Source organism: Bos grunniens, chromosome 1 (genome assembly GCF_055505025.1).
Source record: "Bos grunniens cultivar Pamir isolate PY7600 chromosome 1, Bosgru_T2T1.0, whole genome shotgun sequence".
NCBI classification, from domain to species: Eukaryota; Metazoa; Chordata; class Mammalia; order Artiodactyla; family Bovidae; genus Bos; species Bos grunniens.
In genome coordinates, this window is record NC_141165.1 from 35,802,458 (window position 1) to 35,824,770 (window position 22,313).

The window sequence follows — 22,313 nt, forward strand, 5'->3', positions numbered from 1 at the left end:
ACTGTTTCCATTGTTTCCCCATTGATTTGACATAAAGTGATGGGACCGGATGCCATGATCTTACTTTTTGGAATGTTGAATTTTAAGACAGGTTTTTCACTCTCCTCTTTCACTTTCATCAAGAGGCTCTTTAGTTCTTCGCTTTCTGCCATAAAGGTGGTGTGATCTGGGATTGAAATGAAAACTGACCTTTTCCAATCCTGTGGCCATTGCTGAGTTTTCCAAATCTGCTGGCATATTCCATGCAGCACTTTCACAGCATCATCTTTTAGGATTTGAAATAGCTCAACTGGAATCCCATCACCTCCGCCAGCTTTATTCATAGTGGCACTTCCTAAGCCCCACTGGACTTAACATTCCAGGATGTCTGGCTCTAGGTGAGTGATCACACCATCATGGTTATCTGTGTCATGAAGATCTTTTTTTGTATAGTACTTCTGTGTATTCATGCCACCTCTTCTTAATAGATTCTGCTTCTGTTAGGTCCATACCACTTCTGTCCTTTATTGTGCTTATCTTTGCATGAAATGTTCCCTTGGTATCTAATTTTCTTGAAGAGATCTCTAGTCTTTCGCATTGTATTGTTTTCCTCTATTTCTTTGCACTGATCACTGAGGAAGGTTTTCTTGTCTCTCCTTACTATTCTTTGTTTTTTTTTAATTTAATTTAATTTTATTTTTAAACTTTACATAATTGTATTAGTTTTGCCAAATATCAAAATGAATCTGCCACAGGTATTCTTTGGAACCCTGCATTCAGATGAATATATGTTTCCTTCCCTTTCTTTGCCGTTTGCTTCTGTTTTCTTCTCAGCTATTTGTAAGGCCTCCTCCAACAACCATTTTGCCCTTTTGCATTTCTTTTTCTTTGGGATGATTTTGATCACAGCCTCCTGTACAATGTCACAAACTCCTGTCCATAGTTCTTCAGGCACTCTATCACATCTAATCCCTTGAATCTATTTGTCACTTCAAGTGTATAATCATAAGGGATTTGATTTAGGTCATACCTGAATGGTCTAGCGGATTTCCCTACTTTCTTCAATTTAGGTCTGAATTTGGCATTAAGGATTTCATCATTGAACCACAGTCAGCTCCCAGTTGATTTTGCTGACTGTATAGAGCCCCTCCATCTTTGGCTACAAATAATATAATCAATATGATTTTGGTTTTGACCATCTGGTGATGTCATCTTTTTATTAAGTAGGCTGAGATGAAGGAAGAGGAGGGGTTGGTCTTTCTGTCTTTGGGGTGGCAGAGATGGAAGAGTTCAAGGAGGTAGATAGGCAAGCAGAGGGGGGAAAAGGCACACTTGGTGTAACTTTATGGAAATACATCATAATTTCTGCCTGGCTTTTTGCCTTTACATTTTTCTAAAATGTCTCTATGTCCCAATCTTTCTTCCCCATTTGCCTTAGTTTCAGTCCTCATATAATTCAGAAGGGTGCATGTCATAAAAGAAGTCAGAAGCAGTCTTGAATAACTGGAATCTTTCTGCCAGGTTGTCTAATGTCAGTTTGTTTTCTGGCATAGCTTCTCCTATGTCTTCATCATCATCATCTGGTCCTTGTTTAGAAGCACTCATCTCCATCAAGTCATCTTCTTTTAATTCCTCGGCTATGATGTCTGTTAGCTCTTGAATTTCTCCAAGATCCGTATCTTGAAACCCTTCCTCTTGTACCTGTTCTGCTGTATCCACAGTCTCTTTCATGATTTCCTTGTTTGGCACTGTTGTAAATCCTTGAAGTCATGCATAACATCTGGATGCAGTTTTATCTAGAAGAAATTTATTGTTTCAAGCTTGATGGCTTTCGTCACTTTTTCTAAAACAAGGACACATCTTCAGTAGTATAATCCTTCCATCCTTTTACGATGTTCTCTGTATTCTTTTCCTTTGCATGACAATCCTTTCCATAAGGTACCATTTGTAATGAGCCTATGTAATGTAATGGGTCTATGATCCCCTAATCTAGAGGCTGAATTAGAGACCTTGTGTTTAGAGATATGCAGACCACTTCGATGTTTTCATTGTTGAACCTGTAAAATTCTGGGTTGCCAGGGGCATTGTCCAATATCAAAAGAACTTTAAAAGGCAGTAGTGGGACTTCCCTGGTGGTCCAGTGGCTAAGATTCCCTATACCCGATACAGGGGGCCTGGATTAGATCCTTGGTCAGGGAATTAATCCCACATGCTACAACTAAGAGTTAGCATGCCAAATCTAAAATGCAGTCACTTACTGGCAGGGTACTTCCTGAATTGATGAACTAATGATCAATTAAACTAATGAAGGAAAGTGTTCTCCTGTCCAGACCTTCTCGTACAACCAAAGGACTGGCAGCTGGTATTTATCTTTTCCTTTCAAGTCTCATGGCTTAGCAGATTTTAGGTAAGAGCGACCCATATCATAAACCCAACTACATCTGTAAAAAACAGAGTTAGCTGATCCCTTCCTGCTTTAATTTGTATGTGCTTTTCTTTGTAACTAATAAACGTTTGTGTGGAATTATTTTTCCGGAATGGGGTACTTTTCTCTGCACTAAAATCCTGTCTGGGCAGATATCCTTTTTTCTTAACAATTTTCTTCATGGCATCTGGGAACATGTCTGCTGCCACTTGGTTGGCAGAATCTGCTTCTCCTCTTATCTTGATATTTTTAAAGCCCAACCTCTTTCTAAAATTATCAAACCATCCTCTGCTGACATTAAATTCTCCAGATTTAGATCTTTTACCTTCCTTTTGCTTGAAGTTGTCATATAATGACTTCCTTTTCCCTTGAATCATATTAGTGTCTATGGGTATGCCTTTCTTATAGCAATCCTGCACCCACATAAAAGTTGCATTTTCAATAAGATGATAAAAAGGTATTTCACAAAAAAGTGCAAGGTTTTTGTGCCTGCTGGTATAGCTACAGTGATGGCTTCATGATTTTTTTTTTTTTTTTAACAGTCATCCCTATGTTGGGTTCATTTATCCTGAAATGGAGGGCATCTGCAGCCGCAGACCTCAATCTATGGTATATATCAAGCAATTCAACTATTTCTTATTAAGTCATGACTTTTCTCTGCTTCTTGGGAGAACTTTCAGCATCGCTAGTGGTATGTCATATAAATCCCATGATATTATTTAAGGTTCACAGTATTGCACTAAAGATTGTGAGAAATACATAAGAACTACAAGAGATCACTTTGTACTAAGATAAGCAATTTATCGAAGAGATGATGTGCTCACATGGAAAAGATCAGAGCCACACAGCATTTTAAATGGATAGTTGCAACATTTGTGCTTACCCCAATAGGAGCAGAAGGTGACTATGAAATTATTACAGTAATGCAGTATGTAATGCAGTTAATTTTATACACACATGTTTTAATACTGCATCATTATATATATATATATTTTTTTTTCTTTTTTCACATTTCTCTTGACTGTGAATGGAGTCATGTATGGTCTATCCCTTGCTTGGGTATTAGGTTTTTGTCTTAAATAACTGGATAAGTGATCATGCAAATTACTGAAGTGGTAAAATTAAAGAAAAACTATCGAGTGAATTTTTGGACATATGTTTGTGGTGCATTCAAAATTCTATGAAATGTCAAGGAGGGAACTGAATATGTCTGAAACACAGTGGTGAAATGTATATTGAAGATAACAGCTTGCTGCAGTATAGATCATAATTGAAGTCATGGGCATGGTTGAAAATGCCCAGGGAATGATAATAGAGGATAAAAGAAAAGAGAGCACTGTGGAATTCCAAGAGAAGGATGATATAAGGAGACAGAAAAAGCCATCATGGAGGTGCAAAGAAAACTAGGAGTTTATAGTGCCAGAGGAATTGAGTAGAGAGTATTTCAAAAAGAAAAGAGAGGTCAGTAGTGGATGATGCTTCCAAGAGTTTAAATTAGATAAATAATGAACTATGTCCACTGGGTATAATTTACAATCTAAGGCAATAGATATACAGGAGTAGAAGCAAGACTTGCGGGAGTTGGGAAGTGGACTATGAGAAAACCAAGGCAAAACTCTTAAAAAGTTTTGTGAGAAGGGTTTAGGTTTGGTCCTGAAATAGGGCTGCTGCTGCTGCTGCTGCTAAGTCGCTTCAGTCGTGTCCGACTCTGTGCGATCCCATACACGGTAGCCCACCAGGCTCTCCCGTCCCTGGGATTCTCCAGGCAAGAACACTGGAGTGGGTTGCCGTTTCCTTCTCCAATGTATGAAAGTGAAAAATGAAAGTGAAGTCGCTCAGTCCTGTCAGACTCTTAGCGACCCCATGGACTGCAGCCCACCAGGCTCCTCTGTCCATGGGATTTTCCAGGCAAGAGTACTGGAGTTGGGATTATGAGGGGTTTAATGAGTGATATTTAAATTGGGATCTTGAGTAGATGAAAACAAGCGTGTGTATACCAAAGAAAGTATGTTTAATAGACTCATCAATAATATACATTTCCTTCAGTTCAGTTCGGTCGCTCAGTCGTGTCCGACTCTTTGTGACCCCATGAATCGCAGCACACCAGGCCTCCCTGTCCATCACCAACTCCCAGAGTTCACTCAGACTCACGTCCATTGAGTCAGTGATGCCATCCAGCCATCTCATCCTCTGTCATCCCCTTCTCCTCCTGCCCCCAATCCCTCCCAGCATTAGAGTCTTTTCCAATGAGTCAACTCTTCGCATGAGGTGGCCAAAGTACTGGAGTTTCAGCTTCAGCATCATTCCCTCCAAAGAAATCCCAGGGCTGATCTCCTTGAGAATGGACTGGTTGGATCTCCTTGCAGTCCAAGGGACTCTCAAGAGTCTTCTCCAACACCACAGTTTAAAAGCATCAATTCTTCAGCACTCAGCCTTCTTCACAGTCCAACTTTCACATCCATACATGACCACAGGAAAAACCATAGCCTTGACTAGATGGACCTTTGTTGGCAAAGTAATGTCTCTGCTTTTGAATATGCTATCTAGGTTGGTCATAACTTTCCTTCCAAGGAGTAAGCATCTTTTAATTTCATGGCTGCAGTCACCATCTGCAGTGATTTTGGAGCCCCCCAAAATAAAGTCTGACACTGTTTCCACTGTTTCCCCAAATATTTCCCATGAAGTGATGGGACTGGATGCCATGATCTTCATTTTCTGAATGTTGAGCTTTAAGCCAACTTTTTCACTCTCCACTTTCACTTTCATCAAGAGGCTTTTTAGTTCCTCTTCACTTTCTGCCATAAGGGTGGTGTCATCTGCATATCTGAGGTTATTGATATTTCTCCCAGCAATCTTGATTCCAGCTTGTGCTTCTTCCAGTCCAGCGTTTCTCATGATGTACTCTGCATAGAAGTTAAATAAGCTGGGTGACAATATAGGCAAATGAGGATGAAATAAAAAGAAGAAAGTGAAAGATTGCCTTTAGGACAAGAAACATTTGGTCTTTAGTAACTAGAGAAAGAAATATTGGGTGCATATAGAACAGTAGTTCCCAATTTTGTCTGCAATATTAAGTTAACATTTTCTATCTGAAAAAGGTTACAGAATCCAGGTAAAATGATAGTCTTAAACTACCAGATTAGTCTGGAATGTAGAAGAGGGAAGGAACTAATGAGATAGTAGACAATAGAAGAAGAAGAATCTGATGATTAGGTAGATTCATGTTCATGACATTAAGCAGATAAAAAGTTCATTTTGGTAGACCCTGTATTCTGACCTAGATGAGCACAAGTTTTCGAATAGATTCTGAAGTCAAAACTTCTTGGCATGAAATGCAAGGTTGTTTACAGAATATCCCCTCCCCAATTTCCCTTTTATTCCTCTTCAGTCCTAGATTCTAAGTTCTAGTTATACAAACTTTGCTGTCCCTTGCATGAGCTGTGCTTTCCCATGATGTAGTACCTTCTTTTTAAATCACCTCTGATTCCTTACCCTTAATAATTCATTTTATCTTAGGGCAAGTAACTGAGGCTTTCCATATCATTTTTTGTAAAAGAATACAACTTGTTTCATAAGGATTTTTGAGGATTAAATAAGATACCATATGTAGGATATTTTTGCAAGAGAGTTTGCATGTAAGTTTTCAATAAGTAATAGTTTTTAGCTCTGCTTTAAACATCCAACTTAAGTTTATCAGAGTTAGTATAGCTCTTGACCTTAGAGCACTGTTAGCATAATGCACATACTCTACTATAGAGACTCATCACTGACTGGACAGAATTCATTTCCAGCTCTGACAACTCAGTTTCCAGTAGGGCTTCCTAAATTTATCTCTTTCTCCTTCTTCTCTTTCTTTTTCTCCTAGTTTCATTTTTTCTTTCTCACTATCTCTATGGATCTGTCTATAAAGATGATATATAATGAATATGTATCTACAATTTTACATTATTTTTAATTTATTAAAAGTTTAACATCTTTGTTTTGATGTTTCTGTAGGCATTTCTTTTCCCATTTAGAGGTAGGCTTTTGGCCTAGTAAGTTGGAAATTAGATAGGAAAGGTCATAGCATTAGTACCCACTTAGAAAATTATGTTTGCTGCACATAGTATGTCAAACTTTAAAACCAATTTCAGAAAAAAACTCATCTTTTATACCTGGAAATTTTCACCTCCTTCTGTCTCAGCCTTCCCATTCATCCCAGTCTAAATACTGAACAGCCCATTTATCTCTCTCCCCACAATGTTAGGTACATTTTACTTATTTTTTATAGATCCTATCACACTGTTTTATAACAATCAGATCAGATCAGATCAGATCAGTCGCTCAGTCGTGTCCGACTCTTTGCGACCCCATGAATCGCAGCACGCCAGGCCTCCCTGTCCAGCACATCTACAATATAATCTTATGGCAATATTTATAATATTGTTATTAACAATGCTTATATTTATTCTCTTCTGTTAGGCTAAACTCCTCGTAAGTTGATATCATGTCATACTCACTTTCTTATCTCAACTCTTCACACAAAGCCTGCATACAGTAGGCTTTAGTGTGTAAAATTGATAAGTAAATGAAAACTTTGGCAAAATAAGCAGCGTTTCAAGAGGAAAGTCCCTGCTGTAACCAGGAGCAGAGGAGGCAGTGTCAATTCTTCATTCCTCCCTTCGTTGTTTACTCCTCAAATTATATTCCTACTTTTAGAAGAAAACTGTACTTTTCAAAGCAATGTATCTCATTCTTCATTAAAAGAACTGGCTCCGATTCTGTGAAAATTTCATTGCCCTATATAAATGTTTAAGAGACTCAGAAACAAAAAGATTCAGGCCTATGAAAAGTGTAATGAGTCCCAATTTGGCCATTTGTGATGGGGATTTAACTGCTTTGTTTGTGAGCCTCAGCTCAGGAAACATATTACCTTCATCATGTGCTAATACCCTAGAGTCAGTCTAAACTCTCCTCCACTCTGGAGAGGCATCCTGGGGATGCCCGCAAACATTCTAAAAGCTGAAATGTGTAAACTTGTCAGCTGGGGTACCAAAAAATTGTTACTGGAGACAAACTTCCACTTAATCATCTTTTTTTTCTTACATAGGACTTAAAAGTAATCAATAAATCATCACGGATGCATTTCAAAGTTCAAATCCAGTTCCAAAAGGATCTGAAATACTTGCATAGAAAATAATTCCTACCGCATATTTTAGAGTGTGGGGAATAGCAGAGATATATTAAAAATAATATCTTTAAAAGACATAACTCTTTAGATTAAATCATTATAATGTCATGAATGTCAAGACATTGTTTATTTAATGTTACTGTGCCACCAAAATTTTCAGTGTTTCTTTGTGTTACACATAAATTGTCACTTTGCTTGCTTTTGAAACTTATTTGCCACTGATAAGTGGTATTATCTTATCACTACATGCTTTAAACATTAAGAGCTCTATTTAAATATTTGGTAAATGTATTTTTTCCCTCCCTCCAACCACCAACACACAATATTAAGACAATATGAAGACAGTAGTTGGGATATATTAAAAATTAAAGGAAATACGTATGAAAAATATAAGCCAGGTATCAATTCTGTAAGGAAACATGTAGAAACTTTCTTTAATGTTTATTCAACAAGTGTTTCCTAAAAGATTTTCCTTGAAGCAAAGAAATTTAATTTTCCTTTCCTATTATTCTCGCTGGTTATAAACTTGATTAGCTTTGTTTATTTCACATTTGTTTCCATTCATGGTAAATCTTTTATAGCGTAACTTTTTGAATCAAAATATGAACTAAAAATATGTGAGTTTGATTGGAGCAACAAGAACAATAACAAGTAATCATAGCAATGGGATGTTAATTGGTGTCTGAGTGGTTCTATTCATAGTAACAATGGAACATAATATCTCTGTGTTCTTTACTGTTCCATAACACTTTGCTAGATCATTTATTATAATGCCAATTATATTGCACTTGAAATTCATAGGTATTTTAGCAGCATAATGGGACAGGGATGGAATTTAAAACAGCTTTTTTCCATCAGGGAAAGTGTTTATTTTGCCAAAGTGAAAGTGTTAGTTGCTCAGTCGTGTCCAACTCTTTGCAATCCCATGGACTCTAGCCCTCCGTGCTCCTCTGTCCATGGAATTCTCCAGGCAAGAATACTGGAGTGAGTAGATGTTGCCTTCTCCAGGGGATCCTCCAACCCAGGGATTGAGCCCATGTCTCCTGAATTGCAGGTGAATTCTTTACTGTCTGGGCCACCAGGGAAGTCCCAAGAATACTGGAGTGGGTAGCCATTCCCTTGTTTATTTTGCCAAAAATTTCTTAAACTTTAAAATTCCAAATGAGAAAAATTTGAGGGTTTTAATTTCTCCAAAATCCTGGTTAGGGTGTTTGTGCAGTTAGAGATTGATCAGTTTTTGTAACAAGAGGCATAGAGAATGCATACTAACTTCCTTTTTATAGAAATTATTTTCAACAATTTTAATAAGTAGTATCTTAGATATAGATGTTGAGAGAGAATCTTACTTTGTTTCTTTGTGTGCCAATATAGCTAGTGACTACTTCAATTGTTTCAATTCATCCAAAAGTAAAACAGAGTTGGCCATTATCTAGTGATTTATTTCTTTATAGCAAATTTAGAGAAGGAAATGCAACCCACTTCAGTATTCTTGCCTGGAAAATCCCATGGATAGAGGAGCCGGGCTACAGTACATGAGGTCACAAAAAGTCAGACACAACTGAACAACTGATCACATAGTAAATTTAAACAATTTCAGTGTGAATGAAATGAAAACTTTTGTTGTCATAATTCTTTAGTTTGCCTATTTCAGTTCCCTAGATAATGGATAATTATTTAAAAATTTAATGATTTTATAAAGTCTACCTCAAATCTGTTAAGAATATGGAGAGAAACTCATTAGAAATAAGCTTAGTTAAGAAACTATCCAATAAACCATACAGATATTGTTTAGTGTCTCAAAATATTAACTGCAATTGTAATTTGGGTTCCTCTGTTCATTTATTTGCTTATAGAAAACTTGGAATAATATTTCTACCTTTAGATTTTATAGCAGCAACATGGAATTGGTGATAACAGTATAATAACAGCTATCATTTTTTGAATACTTTATGTCAGGATCTAGGATAAGCACTTTAAGTATATTATTACATTTCATCCTCCCCCAAACTCCTCCAAACTCCAAAGAAACTTAGAAATAAGTAATTTGTCAAAGGTTTCATAGTTAATCTGTGTGGGAAATAGGATTTGAATAAAGACCAGTGTGTTGCTAGATCTTATAGTCTTTAAAAAAATTTAAAGAATTTTTAAAATAGAAGTTACTCTCAGTTTTTATAAACAAATATGTCATAAAACAGGGTCATGAATAAAGTAAAAATATTGAATCTTCCACTGTTAACAATATATACATGTAAACATATTTTTACTAAAAATGGATCATGCAACATTAATTATTTGTTTTTGTCTTCCACCTAAATTATTTTTATTACCTTTTCTGAAAATATATACAGATTACCTATTCTTTCTCTTGGCAACAAAATAAAATATTACATTGATTTATCATGACTTATTTAACTAGTCCCTAGTTCACTGACACTTAGGCTTCTTTCATGTTCCCTTCCACAAACAACTGTGTGTATGTGTGCATACATACATGCCTGTTGCAGAATATCTTCCAGAAATTTTTATTTTTTTTCTTATTATTTATTTTTTTAAAATGGAAAAAGCTGGGTTAAGCATTTAAAATTTTGATAAACATGTCCAAATTGACCTCTGAAAAATTAACACACTTCCAAAAGTTTTAAAAAATATCTACCACACATTTTCCAATAATGTCTCTCTTTAAACTTGTCATGACAAAAGAATAATTATTTGAAATCTAACAATTTTCCAATATAACTATTGTTAATTTTAGTTTCTCCATTTCCTTTTTATATTGTGTACACCAGGTTATTTGTCTTTATAATTTTATTCAATTTTGATTTGCAGATGCTATTTTTATTTTAGTATTAGTCCAAACATTTAATAAATTTTCTTCTGTCTTTGTATGTAGTATTTTATTTTTCTTTATGAAAAAAATTTAGTCAGACTTGATATTTTCTTTTATAGCTTCTGTAGTCTGTGATAAATTGGAGAGGAAATGGCAACCCACTCCAGTGTTCTTGCCTGGAGAATCCTAGGGCTGCCATCTATGGGGTCGCACAGAGTTGTACATGACTGAAGTGACTTAGCAGCAGCAGTCTGTGATAAACTTAGATTAGCCTTATCTAGCCCTGAGATTATTAATAAGATGTATCATCCTTTCCTCTGGTGTACATTTATTGTTTTGTTTCAGGAAGGAGGACCCCTTCCAAGGCCTGACAGGGGACTGTTGTCTAACACTGGGAAACGAATTGTCTGAGGAGACACACGTGCTGAAAAATTAAGAGACTTTATTGGGAAAGGGTACCCAGGTGGAGAGGCAGAGGTTAAGGGAACCCAAAAGGACTGCTCTGCCAGGTGGCTCGCAGTCTCAGGTTTTTAAGGTGATGTGATTGGTTTCTGGGTTATCTCTGGCCAATTATTCTGTCTCAGCATCATTCCTAGTGATGCACACATCTCTCAGCCAAGAAGGATTCTAGTGTGGAGGATTCTGGGAGGTGGTGGGACACGTGGCCTCTTCTTTTGACCTTTCCTAAACGTTTCCAGTTGGTGGTGGCTTGTTAGTTCCCTGTTTCTTACCAGGACCTCTTGTTGTAAAATAGCTCATGCAAATGGTTACTATGGTACCTGGCCAGGGTGGGTGGTTTCAGTTCTTGTTTCCCCTAATAGTTAGTTTCATTGTTCACAGTAGAAGTATTTATTTGTGTGGAGTTTTGTAAGCCATAAGCAATATTTAGTTTCACTGTTTTATTTTTAAAAAGACAGATCATTTGCCTCAGCAGTACATATTCAATAGTTCATCTAGCCACATGGTTTTTAAATGTCACTTTTACCATTTTCAAAATTCCTGTACAAATTTTGAATTATTTCTATTCTTTATTTTAAGCTTCATTGATCTGCCTAAATATTCTGGGCAAAGACAACTTTAAAAATATTTAACAGCATTTTGATAAAGCACTGACCGTTCCAGACTGGGCACTGACCAATCAGAGGAGATGCCAGCCATCTCCAACTGCTACAGAAACATGGAAGCATCCCACTGATTGATTTGCTTATTGAACAATATACTGTATTTGAGAATAACTAGCTCCAAACACAACACAAACTAAACATATTAATATATCATTTGCTAAATGCAAAAGATAATAATATGTATGTTATCTTTAATAATAATAGTATGGACTAATAATAATATAATAACAAATAATATAGGGCTGTGGTTCTCGGTGAGGATGAGGAAGTTCACTTCCAGCCCTGTTTCCTCCCTGTTTGCATTCCCTTAGGGAAGCAACTTGAAGACAACCTGGAGTACAAGCCTCATTTTAAATTGCATATTCAAATTACCCAACTAGGTTTGTTAACATGCCACTGACACTGAGATCATTTACAAACTGAAGCACAATAGACTTGGTTTTGATATCAGTTAAGGTAAGGCTGTGCTCCATTATTCAGAGTTTAATCAGCCAGTTAAAATCTTCATATTCAAAATTAAAGATATGCTGTGTTACTTTTGAAAATTATCTTTGCATTGATTTTGGTACATGCCTTGGTCTGTGTGTGTATTGGAAAAGAATTTCCAGACATGAGGCAGAATGAGAGAATAGAATTTATTAGAGTGGGATATGCTGTTAGAACAGCAGGCCAGCCCAAGGGAGAGTCTAGGGCTAGTCACCAATTTTTATAGCCTCAAGACAGAGGAAATTCCTGCTGGAAGGGTAGCATTAGGTGATTGGTAGAATGCTATAGGGTGGGTAACAGGGTATTTTACCTAATATGGAGTTGAAGAACTGGCTCATTTAGATTTGGAAGCTCATGGCAACAGTTGCTATGGGGCTTGGTTAATTCTGGTGATTTTTTTCCTGTGACCTTGGTATAGGGCTCCACAGTACTGATTTCTGAAGAATTCAGATATCATTAACAGTAGTACAAGATTTTTATTTTTACTCAGAGGAAACCTGAATTTTAAATGTGAGAAATTCTGACTTGAATATATGTTTCTTCCTCACTGAGGAACAAAATAACTTCTTAGCTTAAAGTCCATATGGGGAATGAAGGGAAATCTATACTCCCTTCACCTGCTGATGGGCCTCTTGTCAGATCACTAGGTTCTGTCTGAGTCCGTCTTGTACTCTACCTCTGAAGAAGCACTGACTTTTCAATAGGTCAGGGGCAAAATTGAAGCTGTTTTTAGGGATGCAGGTCTGGCAGAGAAGTAGAAATAAACCTACCTTTAGGCATATATCTCTGTTGACTTAAAAAAAATTCACAATGTCAGAGCTGCAAGTTAAGTTTTGTTTGGGGAAAATGAGGACTGCAGCCAGGGAAACAGCACTTCAGATAGCTCTGAGAAACTGCTCCAAAAAGGCAGGGGGAAGGACAGCATATATGTGATTTTGGTAAAGGGGGAGTACATGAAATCAAGCACAAATTTTTTGTAGAAGATTTCACTGGTCATGGACATCACCAGATGATCAACACTGAAATCAGATTGATTATATTCTTTGCGTCCAAAAATGGAAAAGCTCTATACAGTCAGCAAAAACAAGACCAGGAGATGACTGTGGCTCATATCATGAACTCCTTATTGCCAAATTCAGACTGAAATTGAAGAAAGTAGGGAAAACCACTAGACCATTCAGGTATGACCTAAATCAAATCCCTTATGATTGTACAGAGGAAGTGAGAAATAGATTTAATGGACTAGATCTGATAGATAGAGTACCTGATGAACTATGGACAGAGGTTCATGACATTGTACAGAGGCAGGAATCAAGACCATCCCCATGGAAAAGAAATGCAAAAAAGCAAAATGGCTGTCTGAGGAGGCCTTACCAATAGCTGTGAAAAGAAGAGAAGTGAAAAGCAAAGGAGAAAAGGAAAGATATTCCCATCTGAATACAAAGTTCCAAAGAATATCAAGGAGAGATAAGAAAGCCTTCCTCAGTGATCAATGAAAAGAAATAGAGGAAAACAACAGAATGAGAAAAACTAGAGATCTCTTCAAGAAAATTAGAGATACCAAGGGAATATTTCATGCAAAGATGGGCTCGATAAAGGACAGAAATGGTACGGACCTAACAGAAGCAGAACATTAAGAAGAGGTGGCAAGAATACACAGAAAAACTGTACAAAAAAGATCATGACCCAGATAATCATGATGGTGTGATCACTCACCTAGAGCCAGACATCCTGGAATGTGAAGACAAATGGGCCTTAGGAAGCATCGCTATGAACAATTGCAAAGATTGTATATATCTGGGAATACTAGAATTATGTAATAATATAATAAAACAATAAATGATTTTACTTTCTATGCAGAATTCTGAATGACTTATTGAGATACAGTGTTAGTTATAAGTGACTATTATTACTGAAATGCAATCAAATAAGTTACCCCATTATTCTGAAATTAATTTGTTCATTCAATGTAGTGAATCTGGAAAATAGATTAAGCCAAAGCATCACTTGTTTTTGGCAAGGGATAATTTTAGGAATAGTTTTGTGATACTGAAAATGTACTTCACTCAAGCTTCATTTTCCTCTTTAAAATATCAGGCACAATGCCAGGTCCATAGAAGTCCCTGCAAATAATCCACTTGACACTTGGATTTCTAGCTATAAATAGTGAATCTTGAGAGAAAGGAATGTTTTATTTAACCCATATCATCCAGTATTTAAAATGGTCTGTCAGTAAGCATGCTGAATAAAGACTCTCCAAGGATACCTACACCCTAATCCCTGGAATTTATGAATGTTACCATATATGGCAAAATAATTTGCAAATATGATTAAGGATTTGAAATGGGAAATTATTGTTGTATTAGTTTTCTAAGGCTAATGTAACAAAGTACCACAAACTGGGTTTCTTAAAAACAGATGTTCTTTGTCTCAGAGTCCTGAAGTCTGGCAGTTGGAGATTAAGGTGTTGGCAGAATTGGTTCCTTCTGTGGACTGTGAGGCATAATCTGTCCCATGCTTCCTCGCTAGCTTCTGGTGGTTTGCTGGCAATCAGGTGTCCCATGATTTGAAGAAGCATCACCCCAATCATTTCCTTGATCTTCACATGGTGTTTTCCCTGTGCTCAGGGTGTTTTGTCTCTGTGTCCAAAGTTCCTCTCTTTATAATATGTCATCAATCATGTTGCATTAGGGCCTCCCTTAATGATCTCACCTTAATGATTCAGTGGCCTGATTTCTAAATAAAGTCATGTTCTAAGGTATGAGGGTTGAGAACTCAATTGACATGTGAATTTGGGGGGACATAACTCAATTCCTAGCCATCCTGGATAATCTCAATGGGCCATACGTATAATCATATGAGTCTTATAAGAGGGGTGCAGGAAGGTCAGAAGTAGGAAACAGGTGATGGAAGTAAGAAGCTGGAGTGGTGTGAGGGAAGGAGTCACCAGCCAAGGTATGTAGATGACTTCCAGAAGCTGAAAAAACAAAGAAATGGATTGTCCCTTACAGCCTTCAGAAGGAAATGCAATTTGTCAGCACCTTGACTTTGACCCAGTAAAGCTGACTTCAGACTTCTAGCTTCCAGAACTGTAAGAGAAAATATGTATGTTGTTTTAAGGCATTAAATTTGTGGCAGATTATTCCAGTGCAACAACATGAAACTAGTATGCTTAATGAGTTTTTGCTTTGAAAATAATTTTCTTAAAAATAGTTTAAAATTTATTTTAATTGTTTGGATAAATGAACATTAGTGCAGCCACCTCAGGAGAACTTACTTTCCCAGCAATATATCTAGTAAATTGTGTTCTTCTCCAAGAAAATGCTTACATTCTTGATATGATTTATTCCTGTCTGCTCTTCCCAGGACTGCAAATCAGTTACTCTATCCTTACATAAATGTGTTGTTTTATAGTTATTCAAAGACTTCCTATTTAGAAGCCCCATGTGTCTTGAATTTAATATCTGCCTTTGACATTGTGCATTTATTTCATAAAATCATTGTTTTTTGATTAGCATTTTTTATTTATCCAGAATCACGTTGTCTTATTTCTGTTTCTGTTATTTAAAATATATCTGAAAGAATTTAGAATTTAGAAGTAGATATGGAAAGAACTATGAGTTCAAGAACCTGAGAAATATATTTGTACATAGTTTACATCGTATATCCATTTTTTTGAGTGAGTTTTGCTGGTCATTGAATGTATTTAAATACAGCTGTGTATTACCTCATATCCTTTATTATCTGTAGAATTTGTAGTGACCTCCATACGGTTGCAGAGTCGAACACAACTGAAGTGCCTTAGCATGCATACAGGTACACACCCACACACACACTCTCTCTCTCTCTGCTTTTACTCCTAAAACTGTAATTTTGTCTTCTCTCTTTTTTTTTCTTGGTTAGTCTGACCAGAGATTTTTCAATTTTATTGATTGCTTCCAAGAGCTAGTCTTGGATTTCATTGAATTTCTCTTTTTCCCCTCCTGTTTACTATTTCATTGATTTCTGCCTGTATATTCATTATTCCTCTCTTTCTCTTGCTAGGCTTATTTGCTTTTCTTTCTCTGTTTTATTTTTATTTACTTATTTTTTAAGAAGGAAGCTGAATTCATTGATTTGAAACCTTTTTAAATTTTCTAATGTAAACCCCTCCTCTCTAAATTTCCCTCTAGGTGTGCTGGACAGAGCTCCGTGGCGTCCTGGTGACAGCGCAGGTGCTTTGCATGAGTGTGGTCTGTATCCCGTGCTCAGTCAGGTTTCCTACCTTACCTCCAGGCTCAGTAGGGGCTTCTGCTTTACTTCCCTCAATAGCATTATGCCTGGGCCTCGTAGTGGGAGGGATTACTGTTTCTGTGTTCAGGCTCTTGGGTGTGGGCAGATGGATACTCCTGCTTCCCACTTGAAGTGCAGACAGCTTTTACCTCTCAGCTTTCCCGCAGCAGTTCCCCTTTTCCCAAAACAGGGTCAAGGGTGTTGCCTTTCCACCCCTTCATCACAGTAAGTAGCTCTTTTGAACCCTAGCAGGTGAGAGTTCTTTGCACAGGTGAAGACTTGCTGGCTGAGAACAGGTTCCCGGAAGTGGACGGAGTTACAGGCGGGCTGGCTAGGGGGACTCCCAGAGGTCTCCACCTCTGTGCCCTGGAGCTCTGGGTTTAGAGGCTGGGAAAAGTGATTTAGGTGAGTATAGGCTCCGCTTCTGTTTTGGGTTCCCTTGGAGTCTAAAGTATCACATTATTCCGGCTACTATGAATTTGTGAAATTGTTCGTTTTCTTCTTACTCTTGAGTGGTGGCTGTCTTCTTCCAGTGCTCTGAAAAAGGTAAAACAGTTTGTGTCTGTATCTCCTAAAAGGCCTGTATAACCCTTTGAAACTCAGGTCATCTGGTTGCCTTTTGACCTTGTTGGAGGAGTTTGTTATTTCCTCGTTGTGTCTTGCCCCTGCAAAAATTTGAAGTGACGGATGGACCAGTGTTATAGCTGTTTTATTGGCAAGCAAAGGAAAATACATTCTTGAGGCATGAGGGAGGGCTGACCAAAAGACTGGAAGAGAAGCCCCGGGCTCAGATTTGGCTCTTCTTTTTATACAATTTTTCTCCTCCTGAGCCTGCCCTATGTAAACTAGGCTAGCCAGGAGGGCTGTTTGTTTTGCCTAACATCCTCACTCTGGTCCTCGGACCTTTCTTTGTTCTATTTTTGCGGGCTTTTTCCTTCTTTGTCTTTTAGCCACCGCCATTTTGGACTCCTTTTTTCCTATTCTAACAACCTCAACTCTTACTGCTTATAGATATAGATATAGATATAGATATAGATATAGATATAGATATAGATATAGTTTGGGGATTTTCTGGCTTTTCTTTATCACTGTGTGGAAATAGTGTTCTCTTGTATTTTTCTGCATCTAAGCACAAACAGAATAATGTAGTTGGTGCATCTGTTAGGCAAAAATGAAGGCTGAAAATCAATTTCTAAATATATCTCAAGAAATTAGAAGAAAAATCAATTTAAAAATAGAAAGAAAATAATGAAACAAGATAGTATAAAAGAAAATAAACGTACAATTGAGATAATCAACCAAGTCAAGAGTATCATCCTTGAAGCCATTAAAATGTATTAACAACCTCTATCCAGGGAAAGAGGAAAGAAAATTTACCAATGTCAGAAATGAAAAAGGAAGCAGTAGTAGAAGTTTCTGTAGTAATTTAAAAAGATAACAAAGCTGCAATTATGAACAAATGCTTTCTAGTAAATTTTACAACATAAATTATATAAACAGTTTCCTTTAAAACCAGAAGTTACCAAAACCAATATAGAAAGAGATAGAAAATCTGAATAGGCCTATACCTATCAAAGATATTGGATCTTTAATTAAATCCTTCACATGTATGCTTACCTCTGTATTAAAAAAATTTTTAGTGATTTACAATTGAACATATGAAGTTTTTATAATAGAAATAACATTTAAAAGAATAGGAAAAAAAGGGAAAATTGTCTACCTTTGTTTATGCAAAATTTTGATGAAAAAAACCTGAAAAGAAATTTTAAAAATATCTCCCATAAACAAGGATGTGATGATTCAAACCAAACTGATCAAATTCATCAAGCAATGTATAAAAATATTAGACTTGAGGAACAAGTTGGGGTTATCCCAAGATATCTGAGTTGAGTTTAGGCATTTTAAGATCACCTAGTGTAATTCCTCACTGTAACAAAGAAAGTGAGAAAAATCAAGTAATTTTTTTCAGTAAATGAAGAAATAGCATTTAGTAAAATATAACAGTGTTGTATGATTAAAAAAAACAAAACTTTGTAAGCTAAAAATAAACTTGAAACCAAAAGTTGCTCAGTCCTGTCCACTCTTTGCAATCGCATGAACTGTAGCCCACCTGTCTCCTCTGTCTGTGGGATTTTCCAGGCAATAATACTGGAGTGGGTAGCAATTCCCTTCTTTAGGGGATCGTCCCAATTTAGAGATTGAACCTGGGTTTCCTGCATTGCAGGCAGATTCTTTACAGTCAGAACAACCAGGGAAGCCTAAAAATAAGCTTAAATTACTTTAAAGACATCTACTCAAAATACAGCAAATAGCATGCTAATTGGTTGTAAATATTAAAGTTTCACTCAGAGACTAAGGCAAGGACACCCACGCTTACTGTGTTTGTTTGTCATTGTCCTAGATGTCATAGCTATTGCAATGAAGCAAGAAGAAAAATGCAAAGCCTAGAATACAGGAAATAAAACTCTTATTATTCACATATAGCATGGTGTGTAGGATAGAAAAATTCTAAAAAATATAAACTACTTATTTTAGACAGTGAATTTAGCAAAAGAATGAGGTCATTAGAAACCAAGCTAGAATGTAGAATTTTTAAAAAACAGTACATTTACAACAGCATCCATACAAAGGAACACAGGATACCTTAGGAGTCTATTTTCCCCAAATCATGTTTTAGGCCTCATGGGTAGATGGAAGATAGTTGTGAAGATGGGTGATCATTTTATTTATATATTTTATAGCTTCACAGATTTGTTATAGATTATATATCAAACAGTAATAAAGCTAGCAAAAACTAGAAATATACACATATCAGATGAGTAATAGAGTATTTTTAAAATTAAAAATTTTATGAAATGAGTTCACACATATCAATAAGAGATGAGTAGAAAAATATATTTTTAAATCTTAAACAGACCTATTACTGGCAAAATATTCAAATGGATTAAACACAAAAAAGTGACCAATCTCACATTTAATTGAAAAATATGCAAAATATTTGAGAAATATATTAAATAAAGCAAAATCACTGCAGGTGGTAACTGCAGCCATGAAATTAAAAGACTCTTACTCCTTGGAAGAAAAGTTATGACCAACCTAGATAGCATATTCAAAAGCAGAGACATTATTTTGCCAACAAAGGTCTGTCTAGTCAAGGCTATGATTTTTCCAGTGGTCATGTATGGATGTAAGAGTTGGACTGTGAAGAAAGCTGAGCGCCAAAGAATTGAGGCTTTTGAACTGTGGTGTTGGAGAAGACTCTTGAGAGTCCCTTGGACTGCAAGGAGATCCAACCAGTCCATTCTGAAGGAGATCAGCCCTGGGTGTTCTTTGGAAGGAATGATGCTAAAGCTGAAATTCCAGTACTTTGGCCACCTCATGCGAAGAGTTGACTCATTGGAAAAGACTCTGATGCTGAGAGGGATTGGGGGCAGGAGGAGAAGGGGATGACAGAAGATGAGATGGCTGGATGGCATCACCGACTCGATGGACATGAGTCTGAGTGAACTCTGGGAGGTGGTGATGGACAGGGAGGCCTGGCATGCTACGATTCATGGGGTCACAAAGAGTTGGACACAACTGAGCGACTGAACTGAAATAAAGGATTCATGCCAGAAGCAATTTTCTTCTAAGAAATTAGCCAGCATTTATAATATCTAATAGAAATAGATATAGAATTTCTCATAAAATAGTAGTAAAGGGAATTTTCTGGCAGTCCAGTGGTTAGGACTCTGCGCTTTCACTGCCAGGCCCAGGTTCAGTCCCTGGTGGGGGAACTAAGATCCTGCAAGCTGTGTGGCTTGACCAAAAACAAACAAACAAAAAAAAGTGGTAAAATTGTAAGGTAGTCAAACCTTCCTGAGAATAATAGGATAATACCATTCATAACGTTGTACTCTTGACCTAGAAATTAATTAGCCAGAATATTATTCTAAAACCTAGAAACAGTGCTATGCTATGTAATTTGTGATGCATTTTTTTATTAAAATTTGTGGTAGAGGAGACTAGAGATATAATGTCTTTACATATACACTTATAAAGCTCAAGTTATTATTGTCCTACATGGTGACATTGTAGATTTTCCAATAATATTAAGAACAAATCACTTAACTTAACATCCTCTAGGTTGATGCATGTTGCTTCAAATGGCAAGATTTCATTCTTTATTACTGCTGAATAATAGTCCATTGTATACATATATATGCACAACATTTTTATCCAGTCATCTGTTGATGAACACTTAGGTTGCATATCTTGGCTACTGTAAATAGTGGTGCAATGAAGGAAGAGGAACTTTCATCTTTTCAAATTACATGGATTGTCCTGGAGGATATTATTCTAAGTGAAATAAATCAGACAGAGATAAACAAATATGGTGTGAGCTCATTAATAAGTGGAATCTAAAAAAAAAAAATAACAAATGAATAAAACAAAACAGAAGCAGATACAGATACAGAAGACTAACTGGTAGTTGCCAGAGAGAAGGGAAGTGGGGGGACTGATGAACTAGGTGAAAGAGGTTAAAAGGTATAAACTTCCAGCTATAAAGTAAATAAGTCATGGGGGTGTAATGTGCACATAGGAAATGTCATCAGTAATACTGTAACAGTTTGATGATGGATGGTAGCTGGTTGTATTATGGTGATCATTATGCCTGAAATATTGAATCACTCTGCTGTAAACCTGAAACTAATATAATATTGTGTGTTAATTATAACTCAGTTGAAATATTAGAAGAAAGAAAAAATGTACCACTTTTAACCAACTTAGGTACATATGTATGTGTGATTATGGTATGGTCTTTTGGACATGTTAATATGACTTATTGTTGATACAAATTGTTATGAATTTTGTGGCAGGAGGCTGAAAGATCATCCCTTGAGATTTACATTTTAATGTTGAATTAGGAAATAAGTAATTTACTAATACATTTTTCACTTTTGGATATATGAGAAAATTAAAGATATTCAATGGCTTCCATGAGAAATGAGAGAGAGAACTCAGTCGTGAAACACACAAGAATGTTTGCATAGTATCTAAATTTATGTTTATTTATGAAAATTTACTCAGAGAAGACAGTGGCACCCCACTCCAGTACTCTTGCCTGGAGAATCCCATGGACAGAGGAGCCTGGTAGGCTGCAGTCCATGGGGTCACGAAGAGTCAGACATGACTGAGCGACTTCACTTTCCCTTTTCACTTTCATGCATTGGAGAAGGAAATGGCAACCCACTCCAGTGTTCCTGCCTGGAGAATCCCAGGGACGGCAGAGCCTGGTGGGCTGCTGTCTATGGGGTCGCACAGAGTCGGACACAACTGAAGTGACTTAGCAGCATGAAAATTTACTGAGTACCTACTGCACCTGGCACAAAATGTATCAGTAAATGAACAGGACAGAATCTCTTTCCTCATGGAGCTTCCATGGTATGAAATGTGACAATGATGTGAATTCTCACTTGATTTCAGTGACAGGGAATTTCTTTTCTCATGTTGTTATTAAGCCACGAGGTACTCTCACAAAGAAATGTTGATTTTAAGGGAAGTTTCATCTGTAGAAGGACTACGGTCTATCCTCTCAAGAAGACAGTGCTTTTGTAAATACACTGAGTTTTGTGCATTGATGATCTGGCTCTGTTCTTTTAGGCTTGGAATCCCAAGTTTCACAGCCCATCAAAAGCAGGCTCTCACAGTGGCAGGTTCATAGTAACTAGTCTCTTAATATAAATGCCTAAAATCAGATTGCCAATTTAATTTAGTAGGGAGAGCAGCTTCCCCAGTGATCTGAATACTCATGCCAGCATGATGAGTGAAGTTTCTCTTTGTAGTCAGACTTCTTGGAAAGTCAAATCAATCAGAGGGCTGCTTAGTGAATATTAAGCCAGGAAGAGAGGACTTATATTGATGAATTGCTTAATGGCAGTCTAAATTGCATGATACATGTAAAATACATGTTAAATATGTCTTGGAGTTTATTGGTGGAAAGTTTTCCCACTTATATACATTTAAGGAAAAACTTTTATTACTGAGTCT

At 36.7% G+C, this 22,313-nt stretch overlaps 1 protein-coding gene across 19 annotated transcripts in view; it reads left to right on the top strand.

Annotated features, from left to right (window-relative positions):
• Positions 1-14,754: 14,754 nt before the first annotated feature.
• Positions 14,755-22,313, top strand: part of LOC147379261 (uncharacterized) — a 175,036-nt gene continuing 167,477 nt past the window's right edge. For 7 of the 19 annotated variants that reach the window (XR_015132655.1, XR_015132654.1, XR_015132653.1 and 4 more), the window contains exons 1-2: positions 14,833-14,966; positions 16,184-16,243. Coding sequence is in view for 4 of the 19 variants with exons in the window: in XM_086316921.1 (XP_086173047.1) it covers positions 14,918-14,966; positions 16,184-16,243 (109 nt within the window). In the remaining 15 variants the exon portion in view is untranslated. The other 12 variants (XR_015132666.1, XR_015132656.1, XM_086316909.1 and 9 more) reach the window with 10 other exon arrangements.